The 20,605-nt window shown below is 41.5% G+C and overlaps 1 protein-coding gene across 12 annotated transcripts in view; it reads right to left on the bottom strand.

The window, feature by feature from the left end:
• The window catches only part of ZNF536 (zinc finger protein 536), a 361,198-nt gene that overhangs the window by 111,223 nt on the left and 229,370 nt on the right, over window positions 1–20,605 (bottom strand). For 10 of the 12 annotated variants that reach the window (XM_068150628.1, XM_068150622.1, XM_068150624.1 and 7 more), the window contains one exon: window positions 18,299–19,879. In XM_068150628.1, coding sequence (XP_068006729.1) covers window positions 18,299–19,879 — 1,581 coding nt within the window. Of the gene's footprint in view, window positions 1–11,687; window positions 13,934–18,298; window positions 19,880–20,605 lie in introns of those variants that run through there. The other 2 variants (XM_068150632.1, XM_068150633.1) reach the window with 2 other exon arrangements.

Genomic DNA, 20,605 nt, shown 5'->3' with positions numbered 1-20,605 from the left:
GGCACCGCTGAAGAAAGCTCCCGGTCGGGGCTGGGGCTGATCTGATGCAACCTAATTTGCAGCCTTGGAGGAACACTGTTAACATGCCTCAAACAGTAGAGAAAGAACGTGACAGCCAAGATACAATAGCAAAAAAGCACCGGTCAGCGTAAGTGATGATGTTATATGAGCAACTGGGAGTATTTTCTAGCTTTCAAACAGATTTACTGGCATATAAATGGGTGAGTGTAGGGGAGACAGCAAACAGCAGAGTAAGGAGCACTGCTCCCTCTCTGCTCCCTTACACAGGTCACACTCCCAGGCTTGGCATGGGAGAAGTGGATACATTCTCCTGACCTATTTGTGCTCCCTGAGTCCATCCTGACCCCCTCAGCTTTCCCGAAAGCACCCCACAATTCATGCAGTGATAGCTGCTGCATCCCAAGCAGAGCTGTTATCCCCACTGTTGCATGGCACTATAAGGAGAAGATGACAGTCTACTTTTTTCAAGTCTTTCACTCCATCTAAAACGTTACTTCTGAAGGTAAGCTCTAAACCAGAAACAAGGAGCAATGGCAGAGGTGCAGCAAATTTGGTTGCTTCAAGGACAAAGCTAGAGTGCCCCCAAAATCCACACAGCACACCAGCCAACATCTCAGCCCAAAGACCACAACCACAGAGCTCCAGGCACTGTGGAGCAGTCTTATCACTGAGCTGCTTCTTTCTGACGAGTGCCTGAACCTGCAGGGAGACTTTTTGCACAAGCCTCCCCAGGTCCCTGTGATCGATGCAAGAGCAACCACAGCCTTGGCCTAAGGCTGCTGAAATAAAACCACTCAAACTCCAGCACAACTGCATTGTCATGGATATCCCAGTCCCCTTTGCCACAGGAAGTGCATGAGATCCAAAAAACCAAACCAAACCAAACCAAAAAAAACCACAAAAAACACCACTTAGGCACATTCAGGACTTTTAAAACAATAAAAAGCCAAGCAGACTGCAAGAACCAATGTGCTGTAGCTGTCACTGCTCCAGTGCTGAGCGAGCAGGTCCTTCCCCCCCCAGCACCATGAGCCTATGCTACAACAGAGGGATGCTCTACTGCAGCTGTGGAGCGGTGCTGCCCATGTGAAAAACAAGTTCCTAGAGCAGCAGGAACATTTGGCTGACTGGTGGCTGAAGACACAGCAGCTGCCAACAAGACAGACCAAATGTTATTGACAGCAAAAGGTTTGAGGGGAAACCACAGAAATTCCCTGTATCAAGGCAGTGTGACAATATCATGATGTACCTGCCACAAACCCCAGAAAATGGCTTCATGAGGCTCCTGACTCTCCAGCCCTCTCTCTCTGGGTTCAGAAAGGATTCAGCAAAGCCTTGCTGTGGTTCCAAGGTGCTTCTTGATCTCTTGCAAAGAAGGTGCTGTGGCAATGAGCTGCACCCTGGTTTAATCAAGCAAGAGACAAGAGAAGCAGGACCCAGTGCTCAGGCAATGCTCTAGGGTTTCTCCACCAGCTTCATTACCCTCCCAGCCCTTTGCTCTAGCCACAGGCCAGGGAGCCTTACCCAGACTTTGACGTGTGATGTTTTCCTGTTTTTGGGGTGGGGGAGGGGGGGGGGGGAGGGGGGGAGGAAGATGCATGGATAGGTAATTTTCCATGTGTTTTATCTGAGTTTGTGATTCTGCTCCCCAGGAGGGCCAGGAGTACTGCAGCCTGTTGGTATGCTTTGAGAAGGAAGTGGGGCAAGGCAATCTAAAACACATACTCTGTTAAATAAGGATGTAAAATGGACCTTTGATTCCTCTATGGGTCAGTTATGATGGGTATTTTTATTCTACTGGCAGTGGCCTCTATAACTGTCCAAGGCTGCATGTTTCTTTAAGAAAATACACAGCATTTGCAGTGAAATATAAAGGATATGCCATAGTATTTTTGATTATTAAGCTAAACAGCCATGCAAAATCAGTATAGCATATTGGCACTGATTCCTGCTGTACTGAGGCTCCGTTGTGAAATTAGCTAATTAGTTCTCCCCCTCACCCCAAACTTCGCTTGAATAAATTTGTGGTTAGCACAAGTATGAAGAATTTTGCTTTTCTTGGCTGTTTTTTTCTCTCTTTCCACCTTTTCAAAGGAAACTTCACCCATCTATTGGGATAGCACTGTTCACTTTGGATAAAGATGACTGGCTAAAGAAGTAACATTAGCAAAAGTAAATTTTGTGTAGCAAAAAAAAAAAAAGCTACCCACACTTTCTCTGAAAGTAACTGTCCATCATGGCATAAGGTGAATAAACACATTCTGCAGACTGTTAGAAGCTTGTTTAATAAATTAGCCACCAAAAAAAGTGTTAATTAACTAGTATAAATGTCTAGGGATTCTTTGAGGAAAAAAAAATAGTTGTAAGCACTGCAAAAGTGTATACTTAGCAATATGTTAAAAATACAGGGTTTTAACTCAATTTCTGAGACTTTTATAACAAAGAGCAGAGAAAGACAGATGAAATTATGTTCTGACTACCTACACTGAATAAGCCCAATGGGAACCTCTGTATATAGTTATCAGTGGCACTGAAATCTGCTTAGGAAAGCAACAAGTCTTTTGTTCTGTTGACAACAGTTATTACAATTAATTCATTTTGTGATTGGTATTTGCACTGAGTGACAAGGTGTTATTTTACCTCAGAAAAAGTTAAAATGGTAATACCTACATGTGAAATAACATGGAGTTTGCCATCACTCAATAAAAGAAAAGCCTCTCTTCGGAGATGCCTGCTCAGCCACCACTCCTTGCAAACTTGGAGCATTAGCATCAGGCTTCTCCCACTCCTCTTCCCCCAGATTTTTGTTTTTGCTCTTCTAAAAATCTCTTTGAAGGGAAAAAAGAAACAAAACCCACAGTTGTTTACTTTCTGCTAAAAGACAGAATGGAACCTAAGCTAACATAGCAAAAGGCCTCCAAACACTCAGCTACACCTTGGGGTGAGATCCCCACTGCAGATACAGGCCACATGTCCAGGGGTGGCATTGCCAAGGGCAGGACACATTGTCTCCTTCGCTGAATCCCACCAGCTGACTGCAGCAGGGGCTGGCACAGACAGGGTGCAGATCTTGTGGCTGGTGGGTTGACAGCATCCCCTTTGTCAGTGTAGGACAGAAACAAGCCCAACCACAAACAGAGGTGTCAGGATGGTCTCCACACCCTGCTGCCACAGAAGCAATGAGTCCTTCATCCCTGAGGCTGCAGTGTTCCATGTTGGTGGGGTGGTGCCTGTCATGGCACACAACAGACTTGTGACAATCCCACCCCTTCCTGGGACATTGGAGGTATCAAGCCCTAAACAGTCCCAGGTGAGAAAAGGAAGGTCTCCTGTGCTCAACACAGGGCAAGGTGCCAGACAGATGCCAGTAGTGTATAAGCCATGGAGCAAAAGGCAACAGCTACCTGCCCATCTCTCATGCCACAAGGAAAGACCCATGCCAAGGCTGAGAGACTCTGAAACCTGTGGAGCTGCCCTGTACCATTGCACAATCTGAGCCCCACAGCAACTACCAATTTCAGACCTAGCTCAGCCACAACTGGATCTGGCCCCTCTCTATGGACTATCTGTATATGCCTGCATAGGGTGGAGGGCCCCTGGCTGGCCAGCAGACACTCAGCTGCCCAGTTTTATCACAAGACAGACAAAACAAGGAGTGAGGAACATCAGACAATATAAATTTTACCTTTTGTATCAGGAGCCAGCAAACCAAGGAAAGTTTGCAGTGCCAGCAAATGGCAAATAACCCATTAGCTATGGATAGTTCAGCATGTCGCTACTTTTATTATAAGTTAGCCTCACTAAACCATTGACTTAACAGAGAATCATTATAAATCCCCATTTTGAATTTTTTTATTAGCAGTATTTATCACCTTCTCAAAATCAATCCTATATTTTTAAATTAAAACAAATGACTACTTGTACCGCAATCAATATTAGTACATTTCCCTTCTTTAAAAGGAGGAAAAATGGAATACAAAGAAATGTCCTTCTTTGGCTGCATCAATCCAATTTCAATATAATTCAATATTTAATAAATATAATCCTTCGTGTCTGTGCAGGGAAACATCATAAAAAATGCAAAAGGTTTCCTGGTCTCCAATAACTTGCATGAAACAAAGTGTTTCCTTATTCCTTCCATAAATACTGCAGTCTTAGCTACTGGTTTTTCCTTCCTGTGTATTAGAAAGAGTTTGCTCTGATTGTGTGTAAGGAAGGAGGCTTACATATTTCATGACTATAAATCCAAAATGCTAACTTCCATCTCCAAAAAAAATTACCATCTTTTATCTCTTTGTACTCCTTTGGCTTGCTGTTTTTGAAAGGGCAAAAAGAAAAACCTTATATAATACCTAATTTGTACATCTGTGGTTTCCCTCTGACTCGTGGAGGCACCATATGTTTTTAATTATCATAATAGCCTTAAAGAACCTGTTCAGTGGGAAACACATATGATCCTTTTATTACTGGTTTGTAATTTAAACAGTTTTAACAGAAAAGGTCTGGCTATAAGGGACTGAGAGGCACAAAGGTCTAAAAACCCTGTTATTGACCTCTGAAAGCATGAGTTCAGATCCCACCCACTGAGGTGGGACCTAGCTCTCCTGCCTCTGACAGAGGCAATCAGTCGCCTGTGAAGCGCTCTTTGGGACCTTAAAAGACATAATCTCCAATCTCAAATGACGTTTCAGTCAGCAGCTGGCAGAGTGAAACCAGGACCTGTAAACATCATCCTGCACCCGATTTGCACACTCTGCAGCCTAGCAAGAGCCCACAGAGCCACGGTGCTGTAGGAGAAGCCCTGTGAGTGCCAGAAGCCCAGAATTTCAGCAATTCTTATTAGTTGTTGCCCTTTCAAATTCCTGGTTTTGTCCTTTATGCAAATACAAGACTGGTGAGCACGCCAGTCTTCCAGCCACAGGAAACCATCAGATATTCAGAGGTAGGAATTAAATTTAACAAGTTCAATTCACTCCTGATTCTGGACATCTAAACACATAATCAGTCTGATAATGTTATTAATTATCATTCAAGTGACAACCTTTGACATTGGCATGCTCCCACAACCTCCCTACTCCAATAACTCACACAGAAAATCATTGGCATGAAAACCCACAGCCTTATGAACAGAAATTGCAAATAGGCAGGCACTGAACATGTGAGTGAGTAAAATCCCCCTTTTCAGAGAGAAAGCAGAGGCTCATACAATAGCTCAGTCACTTCACTCAAAATTAAATTCTGCACAACTTTGGTCCAAACCAGATAATTTACACCACAAGCAAAGAGCTGTGGGGACAAGAGGGTGGGGAAGGGAGCCTAGCTAAAATTACACTTAGGCTGGAAGTCGTTACAACTCCATCTTGAGAGATGGATGGTGTCCTCATTAGAACGAAGCTTTATTTAGACAGAAGGACAGAATCTTTATTAGAACATTACGCTGAAAAGTTTAAGTGTCAGGAAATACAAAATTAAGATTTTGCAAATAAATGCTGACTAGGAGGAAAAAACTTGGAGCTCCCTGGATAGATCCCATTGGAGACACTTAGGATAAATAAAATTACTCAAAAGTGGCAAACTCCTGTGCCAGTCTAACCCTTTGAGGGTACTCTTGGAAAGCTCTATTTCACAAAGGCCTGAGGAGATCCCTCTTCTTGGGCAAAATGGTTCCCACTCATGATCTGATGCTATCGGTTCCATTCCTGGCAGCACGCTGAACCCAGAGAATGGGAGCTGCCTCCTCTCTCTACTCATTTTGGGGGAAGCCCACCTAGAAAAATACAAACTGATGTTGCAAACTCAGTTCCAGCTGCATGGACCCCAAAAACTGCCAGTCAGCCATTTCTTGCCCTTCTCTTTCGCATTGCCTGTACCCAGGCCCTCTGCTTTCTCTGGGGAAACTCAGGTATTTTGCAGTGATGAAGAGACAGCTTAATTATCTTGCACACAGAAAAGATGGTGTTTTCCATTTTACCTGAAAGCTAATGGATCTTGGGATACCAGACGTGGATGCTCAAAATCCCCTCTGGAGCATTTCTGGTGACTTGCCGTCTCTTGGTTGCCTTTGGTGCACACTGGTCTCTGCTGAGGTAATACGTGAGCTATTGCACACCAAAAGCAGATCTTTTCAGAGAGGAACTGAGTGCACACACACATACACACACCCACATCCACCCAGACACCCTTCCACCCCCTTGTCCTGCACCTTGTTGCAGGTCCTGATCCAAAGCACAGTGACCTATCGAGGAACTGCTCATCTCACAGGCTTCTGCAGTTGGAGCAGAAAAGGCAATGCAAGATTTGCTCCTGAGAAAAACATTGCACTGACCTTATCCTCTTATCCCAGAGTCACCTGAAAGTGCTGTGCATGCTGCTGTCTCTGAACTTTGTTAAGACAGAGGCAGGCAGAGAGTGGGAGGGACATGCTGTTGGAGAATGCTGTCTACACTGGCCTCAGCAGAGCTCCCTATTCTTCCTGGAAACCCACACGGATGTCACAGGCTTGTCGCCTTTGCCAGGCTCTAGGCCTCCATACTGAATTTTTGCTTGGGTCAGAGGGTGATGCTTATGGAAATAATTCCTGCTGGAATTAAACAACATTTTTAAAATAATTCTTGCATTTTATCTTCTGCATTTTTTCTCTTTGGGTTTTTGGTGGGTATTTTTTGGTATGAACCTAGTGATAAGCTAGTTTTCCTTTCCCACAGCTTCACCCACAAAATCAGTGGGGTGAAGCTTCTGGTGAAACAGAAATGGTCAGTGTTTAGCTTACAGCATGGAGGGGATGGCACACACTGCAGACACACAACCAGAGCATCATAACCCAGTGGGCAAGCCCTACTCTTGCACAGACATGCTTGTGTAGCTTTCACAGCACCTTCTAAACAACTAATGCTGCAAGCCACCAGCAAAGGAGGGAGCACCAACATACTCCACCAGAATGTACTTCCTCACCATTTGGAAAGACACACACAGGATCCATCCATGTGTTGAATTGATTTCCACCACCACCAAGGCAGCCTAGGCACCCTTCATGCTATGGGTCTCAGCAAAGTGCTCCCACCATGTCCACTTGTTTTCCCACATATGACTACAATTCTGTCTTAAGAGAAATCTCAGTTCTTGGCCTGAGAAAACAATTTCTTTTTCTATTTAAGGATCCTCCTTCCACGGTAAGGATCCTCCAAATTTCCAAAAAGTGGATAACAACAATACCACTGTGATCCCATCTGTACACAGTGATGGCACTGTAATGCATAGAGCATAAACCACCAAATTCCCACAGACAGCATCTGTCTTACTACAAACAATGGACTATTATCTTGTAAATAATTCTGATTAAGCTGCAGCATTTTCCCCAAACAAACAGTAGGGGAGCGGAGGGTGAGGATTTTTCTAGTGGGAGTGCTGGTTTTCTCCTTCCCCAGCACTGATGCTCAGTTTTTTATTCAACTGATTGGCCTCCTCCCCTCCCTGCTCTGTCCCCCATGGCTCAGTTTTCATCTTCTAAATGTATCCATCTGTCAATCATTTTGGCAACTAAAGAGGGACCCGTCCTGTTAATGGGATTCTCACCTCTATCCTTTGGGAAAGCTTTTCTGTTTGTTTGGGCTTTGTGTTGGGCTTTTTTTCCCCCCAACACACAGTTATATAACCACTAGTAAATACACCCATAAGCCCTCATGTTATTAGATAGTTCTCATGTTGGGATGGAAAAATCAGCTGCCCCACTTAGTGTGGGTCAGAGTTTGGGGATGTCTGGTTGTGCCAGTGAGCTTTTGGCATCTGGGTGAACATGGCACTGGAATAGACTGCGCTGGGCAAGAGCTATCACCCTCTAAACTCTCAGCAGGGAGAGCAGAGCCCACAGCTGCGAGTGGGGCCCAGGGCTCATAAGCCTCTAACCCAAGTAGGTGCATCCCTAGGAGCAGCACACTGCTCCTCTGCGCTCCAACTGGCAGGATAAACCAGCAACCACTTTGCCATGAAGATCTGAAAGGATTTAAATGTAAACCAAGTGCACAGACCAGAAGAGGGTTAGCAGTGTAAAGGGGGAAGTGAAAAAAAGACACAATTAGGGCTAACGCAGTCCTTTCTCCTGAGGTCCATAAGCTGATCTATGTGGCAGCTGTGAACAGAGGATTGCACCTGAGAAATCTTGAACCTCATCTTTCACCTATTCATTTCAATGCACAAACCTTTTCTCATATGTCTCTCTTCATAAATGTCACATCTCTATATGGCTTAAGTACTGGATTTTCTTCCCTGCATCTTCTTAATTTGCCTTGTTATACACGAGCTGCTTGGGATCAAATGCACTTGCTGGCTTGAATAAAATAAAATAAGAATAAAAGGTAAAGCAGCAAGGAACACTTTTGGATGGTAATGTTGAAAGGCAAGCAATAAAAAAATTTACCTTACAAGTAGCGAACTGGAGCCACTGCCATCCAATTAAAGATCAGACAACAACAGCCAGTTCAGGCACCAGGTCTCCGAGCACGAACAGGGATGTTGGGACTTGCTGAGTACTGCAGATACTGAGCACTGGGCATCTCACTGAAGCTCAAAACAGGAGTACAAACTGTGGCAAGACAGCATGGCAGGTTCTCAGCCCTGACATGAGCCGGCTTGCTCAGGCACAGGAGGACCTGCAAGGCTGGTGCTGGGCTGTGGGCCACGCAACCCACTGGATACATTGCTGAGCCTTGGCCTGTCTTGGGCACGGGTGCTCCATGGGTTCACAACACAGCTGGGGCTGACTTGCTGCAGTGATGGTCAAAAACCAGTGCCTCAACCCAGTTGGCACTGTGAAGAGCCCTGAGGTCAAAATTCACAGACATAGTGGAAAGACTTTATGGCCAAAAAATGGCAAAGCTCCTACAGGTGCAGAGAGCCCCCAAGCACTGGCTGCTGGGCACAGGGAGGGGCTGAAGCTGAAGGCAGGTGTCAGCTCTGGGATTGCTGCACTATGCTGCTCAGGGAGCTGGGCTTACCAACACTGCTGGTATACTGAAAGGATATACACACCCAAAACATGCTTTCAATGTGCATTTATTTTCATCAATAAATTGTTATAGCTTACTGTAGTTATATCAGAGAAGGAAGCATTTATACACCAAGGACTTATATAATGTTCTTCATCTTCAAAGCGCTTTACAAACATTAATTAATTCATTCATCCTCACAGCACTCCTACCAGGGAGATAAGTACTATTATTTTCCATTTCACAATGGAGGATCCAAAGTGGAAAACTTAATTTTTTTCCCATGGTCAGTGAGTGAATCACAGGTATACTTGCAGGAGGAGCAAGGGCTGCTAGCTTCTGAACGTGAGCCCCCCTCCCCAAATCACAGTTAAAAGACTCATGTTCTGCCAGAGTCATGGCACATATCTGGATATGCTTTGGGTTTTTCCTTCAGTAAGAGATAATTAAGGAACAATTCCCTCTCTGATCCCCAGCATGGCATGCTATTTTCTACCCCACTGTTGCTCTGCAAGCTGAACAATGGCTGTTCTATGCAGGGAATGGCACTGCAGACGCCTCTGATCAGAGGAGATCAGCTTAAAGAAACTTGCTGGCTTGCATCTCACTCCACGGACAATGGGGCGGGCTTGGGTGCAAATGCCTGACACAGGGGTGGCTTCAGGAACACCTGCTTGTAAATGGCAATACTCCAGGCAGGAGTGTCTGTTACATCACTTGCATCCAGCCCACCTATCTAAAAATTTCATGTAGCAGGAAAGCTGTGGCTTCTGGTATTTGGCCTCAATCCTAAGTATATTCCTCTTGCATTTGTGTGGGAAGGATGCGTAGTGCTCCTAGCTCACCTCTGTGGTGCTGCTGCAAATAAACCTCTTTCCTGGTTGCTCCCTGCCAGCAAATGTGTGGCTGCTTTGAATGACAATAAAAGTCACTGTAAGTTTGAAAGGCTCAATGTCAAAGCATCTCAAAAAAACATAAAAGTGTGACTGAGATCAGAAAACTTAGATCAACACAGGGGACGACAAAGAGGGAAATCCTAATTTTATCATTTCTGAGAAAGATGAGTTTCACCCATTATTATCCTTGTTAGAGAAGATCTTACCCTGTTTTTTTTTCCCCCACTAGTTTGTCTATTAACAATAATAAAAATTAACAACCCCCCAAACAATCTAAGTAATTTCCTAGCTAGGCAAAGATACATTCACTAGCAAAATGAACTGCCAAGTTAAGCCAGGGCCTATTGTAGAAGACATGACCACATCCTACTGGGGAAAGGCCTGCACCTAGACATTGCTTTGGAACAACCAGAACAATTGTTTAGCGAGAAATGGTTTTTACAAATGACTCATAAACCCTTGAAAACAGGATTTCTTGTATAATACAAGTGCTGACACAGCCTTCACTTGAGTGGTGTGACTGCAGCTGTATAATTACAACTTTAGATTTGATGTTACGGACCTTAGGGTACACTGTTCAGACAAATGCCCCATTGTATCACAGAGATCTTTTTTCCTTAGTCATATTGCCCACAGGACAATAAGGACTATATTCACAGCTCGCTGCATAGAAGTTTAGGCATGTAACAGCCAATGGTATTACATAAAATGGGATTACACCCTATGGGGGTTAAATGGATTCATAATTGCCACTTTTTCTTGTCTCTATTTTTTTTTTTCCTTTGCTCCTAGTTGATACTTTTTTGGAAGTGTTCTCCAAATAAAAGGAAGAACAATCTCACACTGAGTCTGGATAAATGTTACAGTTGTCTCACAAATGCTGTATTATTTCTAGCCCTTCCAAAATAATATAATTGTCCTACTGCTGAACTACAGATTTTTCTCAGTATGACACAGAACAGTAAAATGTCAGGTCCTGACTCATGGTGTTTTGGTGGAATAAATAAAAAGTACCAATATGCTATTCAAAACTGACGGCATTAATGAAGATGTAACACTGGGAGCCCTGGTCATGGTTTTGCTTTAGCTTCCATTGCATACTCAGCAGCGCACTGATCAGTAGGACACCTCTTATGGGTCCCATCTACCGGGACCGCTGCAACTGGTTTCTTGTTATCCTATGTTTGCTTTTTCCTGGGTCTGAGGAGGGAGGCTAGTCTTAGGATGCTCATCACACATGGGAAACAAAGAGAATAATTCAGTTCTATCTGCAATATTGAGGACTGTGACAATGTAAGGCTAGTTGACAGATTGCTCATGGGCCATATGCTTCTGGTATTTCTTCTACTAGGATAGATGTCATATACCCATGACTCACTGAGACTACAGCCCCAGCTGCAGAATGGGACCCAAATATGCAGCTCACCCTAGCCAAGCACCCAGGCACTAATATTTACACACTTAATCCATCCGACATTTCTCATTTTTAACCCAGTGGCCTCTACATAAATTTCAGCTGCATTTTAATAGTGGCAGAAGAGAAACAGGTCCTACACTCACAAATTTTTTTCTGTGTAAGAGGAAACAAGTCTAATGTCCACCCTCTCCCCTTGTCTGACCCCCTCTCGCACACACCCACCCCCCCCCTTCTGTACCTGCCTAACTATACATGACAATGTTCTAAAGACAAATCACTCCTTCCTTAGAAGACTGCATTTTTAGTAAACCTCCTTTACAAAGCCAACAAGCAGCTTTGCAGAGTTTGCCCCTCAAAGCACCAAAGGACTGGGGATGGGTGGTCTTTGGTCTACCAACAGGTACAACATTTTCTCAGAGTTTTCTTGAATGAATTAACAAAATGACTCAAAACTGCACTAATGGTTAACAGCTTTTTTTTTTATTAGCAACACTGAGATAAGTTATTGAAGCATTTTAGTATTGTTTTACATTCCATTCAGAAGTGACCTAACTTGTAACTCCATATACATTTAAAGATATAGTTTGACACTTATTCAGAAAGCAACAATTATTAAAACTTACATACCTTCATTACCAGGAAACCTTAATATATTTTCTAATTACTTCCAACAATACTCTATTCCAAAGCACAGGATAACCCACTAGAAGTTTACACATTTCACTTCAATCACAGGTTTTAAATTGTGGATGTCAGAGTGCTGTTCATTGAATTTTACTGTCTTTCTTGGTTAATATTGGAAAACCTGGCACAATATATTAAGCTAGAAATATTGCTTAAAGAATATGAAAAAAAGGTAACTACAGTATTCTTTTTTTCCTGCTAAAGCATTACAAAATACAGAACCATTAAAAACTCAAATAGAAATGACAATAAATAACCTTAAAAACGTTAAGAGAATTTTCATTCATACTAAAGTCCATTCCCTAAGGTTGCCAAACACATAAATAACAGAACATATTCAGGACCTCTATTTTTGTACTATCATGATGTTTTGTTATATATTGTGGATGTACTGTGTACACATATATTAATGCTTACACTTAAGGTATATGTTTTTTTGTTTGCTGGAACAATTAATAAGCCTCAGGTAATTATTTATGCCTGGTACTACAGGTATCTAGATAGGTGGGAGCAAACCTCAGAAATTCCAGATATGCAATACTGTGCATAACAAGGTCATCTCTGCATAAAGATATCCTAAATTCCTTAGATTACAAAGATGAATTTGGTTATTTATTTCTGAAAGCTCGTAACATAAAATTATAATTGCTGTCAAATTAATTGTTTAAAATTTGCCTCATAATAGGTATTAATCATACACTTAGTTTTGACTTACAAGGATGTCTAAATTGTTCATAAGTAGTTATAGGAAATACTATACCTCAGACACAAGAATATATACTCCTGAACCAAAACACAAACCAGAGCATTGTGTCACTTTGGAAAGACCTGGAAACATCTCTATGCTTCTGCCTAATCCTAAATTAGAATTTTAAATTGACCTGGATATGACAAAAAGAATAAGAATATATTGTTTGGGAGATGAAACTTAAGAGTAAAGTCATACAGCTCTCTAAGCTTACATCATTATTTTGTCTCTGCAGAGAAAGAAAAGCCTTTCTGTGCTAGGGATTTGCCTTGTTGCGGCTGGTCACTGATGTCTGAAATCAAGGCACATACCAAGGCCTCCTTTTGCAAACACAATCCTCCTTTCAGATCTGGTGTTAGGAGGTTCTGAATGCCTCCAGTTTCACTGGGAACAGAAGGTACTCAGCACTTAGCTATATCAGATATTTTAGGGGTTAATTTCTAGAAACTTAAATGGGATGGGAATGTTAAACTGCAGTATGAAAAATGGTAAGAGATAAATGTCTTCAACAGTAAACAAAACAGTGATACCGAAGTGATCACCTGAACGATTTCTGATACAACAAAATACAATCAAATTAAATGACATTAATATAGCAATGAAATTTAAAGTCAAATAAATGTAGGACCTGATTCTGCAATCCTTAGTCATGTAAGTAGTCCTACTCATCAAGAATGAGAGATACAAGACTGGGTCCTTAGCTTCTGCTTAGGAAGTCAATGTTGATTCAGACAGTATCTTTCCTAGCCAAAAATATGCAGCAAAAGGAAAGTAACATAAACAAGGCTAAATGTCAACAGTGTTTGCAGACTTACAGACACCATCCATTTGTTTGTACTGAAATGACTAGTGAACCATTTGGCAAATACAATGCTATTCACAGACCAGCCCTTTTATCCAGCAACACAAACTTCACTGGATCACTGGCATTCCCAGTTAATTAAAAAAAGGAAGCAAGCCATATGAGTTTGGTTGGATATTGCCATGCAAATGGCACTGCGACATCCAGAGGCGTGTCTGAAACCCAGGCGTGGGGCCGAGGCACTAATCTCTCCTTCAGCAGTACAGTTCATATACTAAAAGCAGGCCTTGGACCTCCTAACTGAAACTAATGAAACCTCTTCGAAATCATCATAATGGGGTAAAGAAAAGTCTGCAGTAAAACTTCCATATCATTTCATTCTGCCTTGAAGGAAAAGAACATTCTGGTTACTCTTTGAACTGCAGATCACGACAAAATGTTCTTAAGTGCATTACAAGACACTTCAGATGGGCAAGAGTCTTACAATTTGCTGTCACAGGATGACCTTCCTTTGTCTCACAGCTGTCCTACAGCTTGGATACAGTGTGCCTTTTGCTCGGTTTAACACAGATTTTATAATTTCAAAGAGCTGCTGCAATAAGGATTCAAGTGAAGCCACCACAAACAATTAAAAATCTCTTTCTGTATTTTATGTGTTGGTGGTAGTTCTGAAGGGGTTAGCATTATAATCTTTTTGGGTTTGACACCTGTGGCAATAGGCAATTTACAACAACAAAATTCACTATTCAAACACTGGGGTAGAACACTATAATTATGTGACAATAAAGCTGTAATAATCTGCCACAATCGATCTTCCCCTTGCCCAGCCCTCTTGTCTGTGCTGCAGTTCCACATTTGGAAGGTATTTCAGAAAGTTACAACGCTGAACATTTTAATAATTCTGTGCAATGTTTCTGTTTCAAAGGAAACTGAAAGTGCTAAGCCCTTTGCAGGACACAAACTCCAAAGCTGCTACCATATGTCAGAAAGGTGCCGCCCTGTTTTCATACAGTGAAAGAAGTGATAATGGGGTGGAGCCTATGCAGGAGAAAACAGCACTAATTGCAGAGGAAAGCAAGCATGAATGGAAGCAAATTAGATTTACAGAGATAACACAGAACTGATACTTTTTGGACATCATTAAGTGTGGGTTGAGTAGCACTAACCCATTAAGCAACCAGCTAATGGCCAGGACTATCTCTGGCCAACAGTTCTGTAGCCCACCAGCCCTCCTTTTGAAAGCCTAAAGCACCTCCCAAGCAGACAATGCAAGCAGGGACGTTTTACCACCTTAGCCACAAAGCAGAAAAATTTAAAGGGGAGGAGAGAGAGAATTAAAAGAGTCTTGTCATAAATAGATGCTGTGCAAATCACATGTAAATTAATGACATGGAGCAGGAGGCAGAACATTATTGCAGTACAACTACATGTATATGGGAAGACAAGCAGAGAAAAAGAGCATAAATTGAAAGGAAAACAGGTCTTCCAAAACTTAAATATGAAGTAGGTCTAGAACCTCCACATATAACTTCTTGAATGAACAAGAGCTCTGAAAGCAAACTACAAAGATTTTCAAGACAGCTACCGAGACACAGAGCCACTGCCCTGGGCTCCCCCTTCACACTCGGCTACTGGCTGCCAAGCAGCAAAGAAAGGCATGGGTAGATGTAGACTCCAAAACCAAGTACAAGTCAGGAGTAACTCTAAATTAATCAATGGTATTTTTTCCTTCTTCCTGCCCCTTCCTATTCTATATAAGTAAAGATGAAATATTACCAAAAAATTATTATTTGTCTCAGCAGCATTTTGCCATGGAAATTTCTGTATTGTGCAGTAATTAGGGTTCTTTCCTGACTGTGGCTTTCATCCCTACAGCCTGAAGCATGACAGAAGCATAAATGAATGATGTGTACACCATCTATCTCTTTCATTCAACACTTAGGGAAACTGAGGACTGTTTCCCCCACATGTGGTGACTTTCCAAAACAACAATGTGAGTTGGTGGCATTGCACTGTCTACAAATTAAGCCCCTTTTGTGCCAAGATTTGTGTTTAAAAATTGACCTATTATCTTAAAGTAAAATCTGCCAACTAAAAATGATCCACATGGATCACTGAAAATCCCAGCTTGTTTTTATTGCAGCCAGAAATTTAACTCAATTAGTGTGGCAAATCAAAGATGCAATCTCAGCTAACTGAGCTAACTGGGATATTTTATTTCAGTTTTAATTCCACTGTATTCTGACTGCGGAAAGAGCACCACACCTCGCAGTCTTGACTGTGCAAGGACTGTATCAAGTGTATCAGTGCTCTCTTGAGATGTCAACAACCCACACATCATTGGCTGCAAAAAGAAAGGCAAATGCACAGACTCTCCCAAAATACAAAGGAACACGAGAATCATGCCCTGGAATCGGGTCCTAAAGGTAGGTCTCAAGTTTTCTGATCTCTCAGGCAGTAGGAGAGACAAAAGGAACCACAACTAACCATGACAGGCTTTGTGCAAGAGGGAAGGAATGCTACTAAATGAACAGGGTGCTCCTGATGGCTAATCTGCAAGTGCAGAAACATCAGGTGAGATTTCCCTGCACTAGCACACATAGATGGGGTGTGATTTCACAGTATAAAATGTCACAGAGAAAATGAAAACTCCCCATAAATACTACTTTCAAGTGGGCCATGTCCAAGCCAACCAAATTAAAGAACTACTGACCCCAGAGCTTGTTTATCCTCATCCACTTCTGCAATGAGAATCGAGAAACAAGAAATTAAATATTTAAATAGTCAACTTGAAGCCTCATATTCTGCAAACATTCAACAGAATGTCAGGAAAGAATTTTTAAAAGTAATTTTTGGAGGGGAGAGAAAGGAGGAGTTGCACTGCAGTTTCCATTTAACAAAAAGGGCTTAAAATATGGAACGGCCAAGCTCCTGCTGTTTTTTTGGGGGGGTGGGTTTTCTTCATACCAAATCCATTATCACTGGGCAGAGCTTGTGAAAGTGATATGGTCTTTAAAATCATATAAACTCAAGCCACCATAAAATGTCTGTTGAATTGACTGGAAGATGAAACAAAAAACTAATGGAAGTAACATGACCTCATTTCAATAATAATGTTAGAGGGCTGGGGGGTTTTTTTGTTGTTTTGTTTTAAAAAATCTCATGTCTGGGAAGAAGTATAGAGATGCTTTGTACAAAGCAACTAATCTTAGATTTCCTTTTTTTTTTGGGTGTTGGGTTTTTTTTTCCACTTGTTTGCTTAGAAAGTAATCTCTCTGCTGTATTTTTTTTTTCCTTTTGTAACAGATTGATTGTACTCCTCAAATGGAAAGACAAAAAAATCCAAGTAAGATTTTATCAGCTGCAAATTAAATCCACGGTCAACTATTTAAAAAATATCAGTAATGCAGCTGCTGATTTTGAAGGATCTGGAAACATCTGCAACGATCTGATTTGGTTCTTAGTGCTTTGAGACACATCATTTTACAAGTAAGGCCATCCTGATGCTTGGGTTTATAATTCAGTTTAGGTAATGACAATATTGTGAAGCCACAATGCTCTAAGAATCCAAGCCAGACGAACTTTGTGAGGAGAAATCAGGCCTTCTTATCAGAGCACTTGGAAAAGCAGAGAGGGGCCTGAACAAAAGGTTATGGCTTCGAGCACATATACTATCCTAATAAACTCAAACAAAACTCCCACTAACTTTAACTTAAGCAGGGTAAATTGTCAGGCTTTATAACTGTTGATTGTATTTTCTTTCTTTTCTTTTTTCTTAAAACTTGAATACATTTTATTACGCCTGTTCAGCCCTGACAATAGTTTTCTAATTAATTTGGAGGTTAAGTGAAATGTGCACTACCGAAGATTTTGTGTCCTTTGCTGACTCTGCTTTTTAAAGTGGTACTGTTTTTAAAAAAGATTTACAGTCTAAAAATCCCTTTCAAAGAAGAACTACGCTGGCAAAATAGGAGATAACTTGAAAAACCACCTCATTCTCATTTGCTCCAAACAGATTTAACTTTCACTTTTATCAAATATAATAAGGGCAAAAGGTTGTTTCGTTGTTTAGTGTGGTGGTGGGTTTTTATTAATTACCTGGAGGCATATTCTTAATTAGGCAAATCACAATTTGTGCAACTGCTAGTTACAATAGTGAAAACGGTCAAGGGCAACTACTGTATGTGTGCTATTGAAACAAACGGGGGAAAAATTAAATGGTCGGGGGAAAGGCTCCTCACCACAGGTAGACACATTCCATGTACTTGGCCTTTGATTTCATCAATATTGTGGTAATTGAACACACCCCAATTGGAAGAAATTAAGAAAAAAATAGTAAGCAAGGTTTTCTTGGCAAAGCATCCAGTGGTTTTTTTTTTTGGGGGTTCTTACTTATATCAAAATACTGAAAAGTTTGCAAGTTGCCATGTAAATTTTTTAGAACTCTTTCCTCCTTTGAGTATGCTAAAGCAGTGAGGATCCCCTTCAGATGCCACTAGCACAGAGAGTCTATATTGCCGCTACTCTAGTTTAATAAGCAGGTTCTTTCTAAAATCCTGTGTAAGTAGATGCATGCAGCACTGCTGATTTCAATGGAGTAGACCACATGTAAGACTAGAATTTGGCCCACAGGGTTTAACATTTAAAAAATGTATTACTAACAAACATTACTAAGTATATTGAAAGAGCAGCTTCATGATTCTGCACAAGTGTTTTCTGAAATGGTCTAAAAGAAAGTCTAAAACTTACCACACAAGTCAGGTCTCTTGATACATCCACTAGTTGCTGTGCTACTTGCAAGTCCATTAAAGGCTGCTAAGCCATCAGAGCTGTAAGCTCTTAGGACTGACAACATGTTCATCTGCTTCTCCAGGACCTGTGGACCCTGAACTTGTTCGGGTTTCATCACTCCTTGTGCAGTTTCATGGGAGGACAGAAGATTCTGACTGTGCCACTGCTTTTCTGATGCTTGTGGCAGTGGTGATACGAGCCCTTGTGCTGGCTGTGAGGTGGCTGCACTTTGTATATTGTCACCTCCTTCACTATTTTCTTTATTTAGGGCAGACAACTGCTTATTCATAATATCTGGTTCTGTGTCAATGTCCTCATCTTCAATGTTTTCTTCCTTGGAAGATTCCATATCCTCAGATGAAGCTATGTCAGAAAGGTCATCAGTAGCACTTTTATTTACAGAGTCAGAGAGCAGAGTATTTGGGTCATCTTCAGATTGTGTTTTTATTTCAGATTCATTACTGGTGCAAGAATTTTGTGTTCCTGTGCCAATAACACCAGGATAAACACCAAACTGCTTATAGAAGTCTGATGTAAAATTACAAAAAGTGGATTCCATGTGGCTGGGCCAGGCACCGCTCTTTTGCTCTCCCAGGGTCTCTTTATTTTGTCCTTGGGTCATTTTCTCAGAAGCTGAGTCCAGCTGGCTCAGCATGTTTGAAACCACTGCCTCCTTGCTGGGCTGCACAGAAGAGGGGAGCAAGCTTACTTTGTTAACTGAAGCTGAAGCTTCTCTCGATTGGTCTTTGTTGTTCCCTATGATGTTGTCTTTACGTTTAGCCTTGCCCAGGTGATTGGCCTGGAGGTGCAGAGCCATTAGTTCCATAGACGAAGTTGTAAAGGAACAAAATAAGCAGCCATGCCAAGCAATATTGTCTTGCACAGTAACAGATGAACCTGGGAGGGAGGCTGCATCTGGCCTTACAGATAAGTCAAGAGGTTCATATTGTGACTTCTCTGTTTTTCTCTGTGAGGACTTGCTATTTATCTTTTCCTCACCACCATCTGAGCCCAGAGCTTTTGCTGAAAGTGGATCTGAGAGAGCTTTATCCTTCATTTCTTTTTCTTTCTTCAAAGAACTTAGGACAAAGTTGTCCATGAAAGCTTGCAAAGACCCTTGAAAGTTCACACCATTCCCAACCATGTTCTGGTAAGCACGGCCAAGTTCAGAGAAATGTGTTCCTTTGGAAGGTATGTCTGAACCCTTCATGTTTTCGGAAGATACTTCAGATGCCATGCCAGCTGCTTGTCCTTGCTGATCTCCAGAAGACAGCATTCCTGACGTCCACTGCTGGGAGACCACACCACTTCGGAAATCAATACCAGGAAGCCCCTTGAAGGCTCCTCTCAATATATCTGGTCTAATAAACACAGAACTTTTACTTGATGTCTCATCTTTGTGTTCCTGACTTGCAGCCTGCCCAGAGAGTGGTCCTGCTCCATTCTGTCGCTCCCGATGGTGCCGTTCCAAGTGGTATTTTAGGGACGCAGACTGAGTACCAGCATAATCACAATGAGGACACTTGTAAGGCTTCTCACCTGTATGTATGGATGAAGAAAAAAATATAAAGAAAGAGAGTTAACTGTACTTTGGTGCAAAGAAGAAAACCATCAGCATTAGCTCCTTGAAAATAAGAGCTTAGAGCTCATACTTCATTAAAAAAAATCAAGTGTTTTTAATTGAAGACTATTTCATAAACTAGATCTTTCTAAAATGGGCTTCCAGAATGTGGGGCTATTCAGGAGTGACATGGTATCTACACACAATTAGCCATCTCTTTCTTAATCTAACATGTAGAAAACTGTTGCAGAATTAAAAGCTACGATTATGAAAATGAAGCATAACCATTTCAACCACAGTAATCATTAAAAGTACAAGTTTAAAAAAAAAAAATAACCCAGAAAGACAAAGAATGTAACAAATGGATGGTTGCAATATTTTGTGTATACAATTGCTGTAAAATTTGTTTAAATTATACACATGGAAACCATTTTTAAACCTAAAATTTTTATGGCACTGTTACGCAAGAGTGAAATGAATGATTTAAGTCTTGCTCTGCAGTAAATCATGGATATAATTAGCAAATGGCATACTGCACAAGTAATTTATCATTATTTGGAGGGCACCATTCCAGAAGGATTCAAAGATCTGCAGACCTACTGCATTGTTTCTAAATAAAGAACTATAAATACGGATTCCATAAAATATTAATATCATTACACTACATTATGATTGCAGCACGTAAGAACATATAGTTAAAATAA

The sequence above is a fragment of the Melanerpes formicivorus genome, unplaced genomic scaffold, assembly GCF_026170545.1.
Source record: "Melanerpes formicivorus ecotype bairdi unplaced genomic scaffold, bMelFor1.0.p_v2 SCAF_20, whole genome shotgun sequence".
Lineage (NCBI taxonomy): Eukaryota > Metazoa > Chordata > Aves > Piciformes > Picidae > Melanerpes > Melanerpes formicivorus.
Note: the sequence above shows the minus strand (reverse complement) of the source record. Positions and strands in the feature narration are given on the sequence as shown.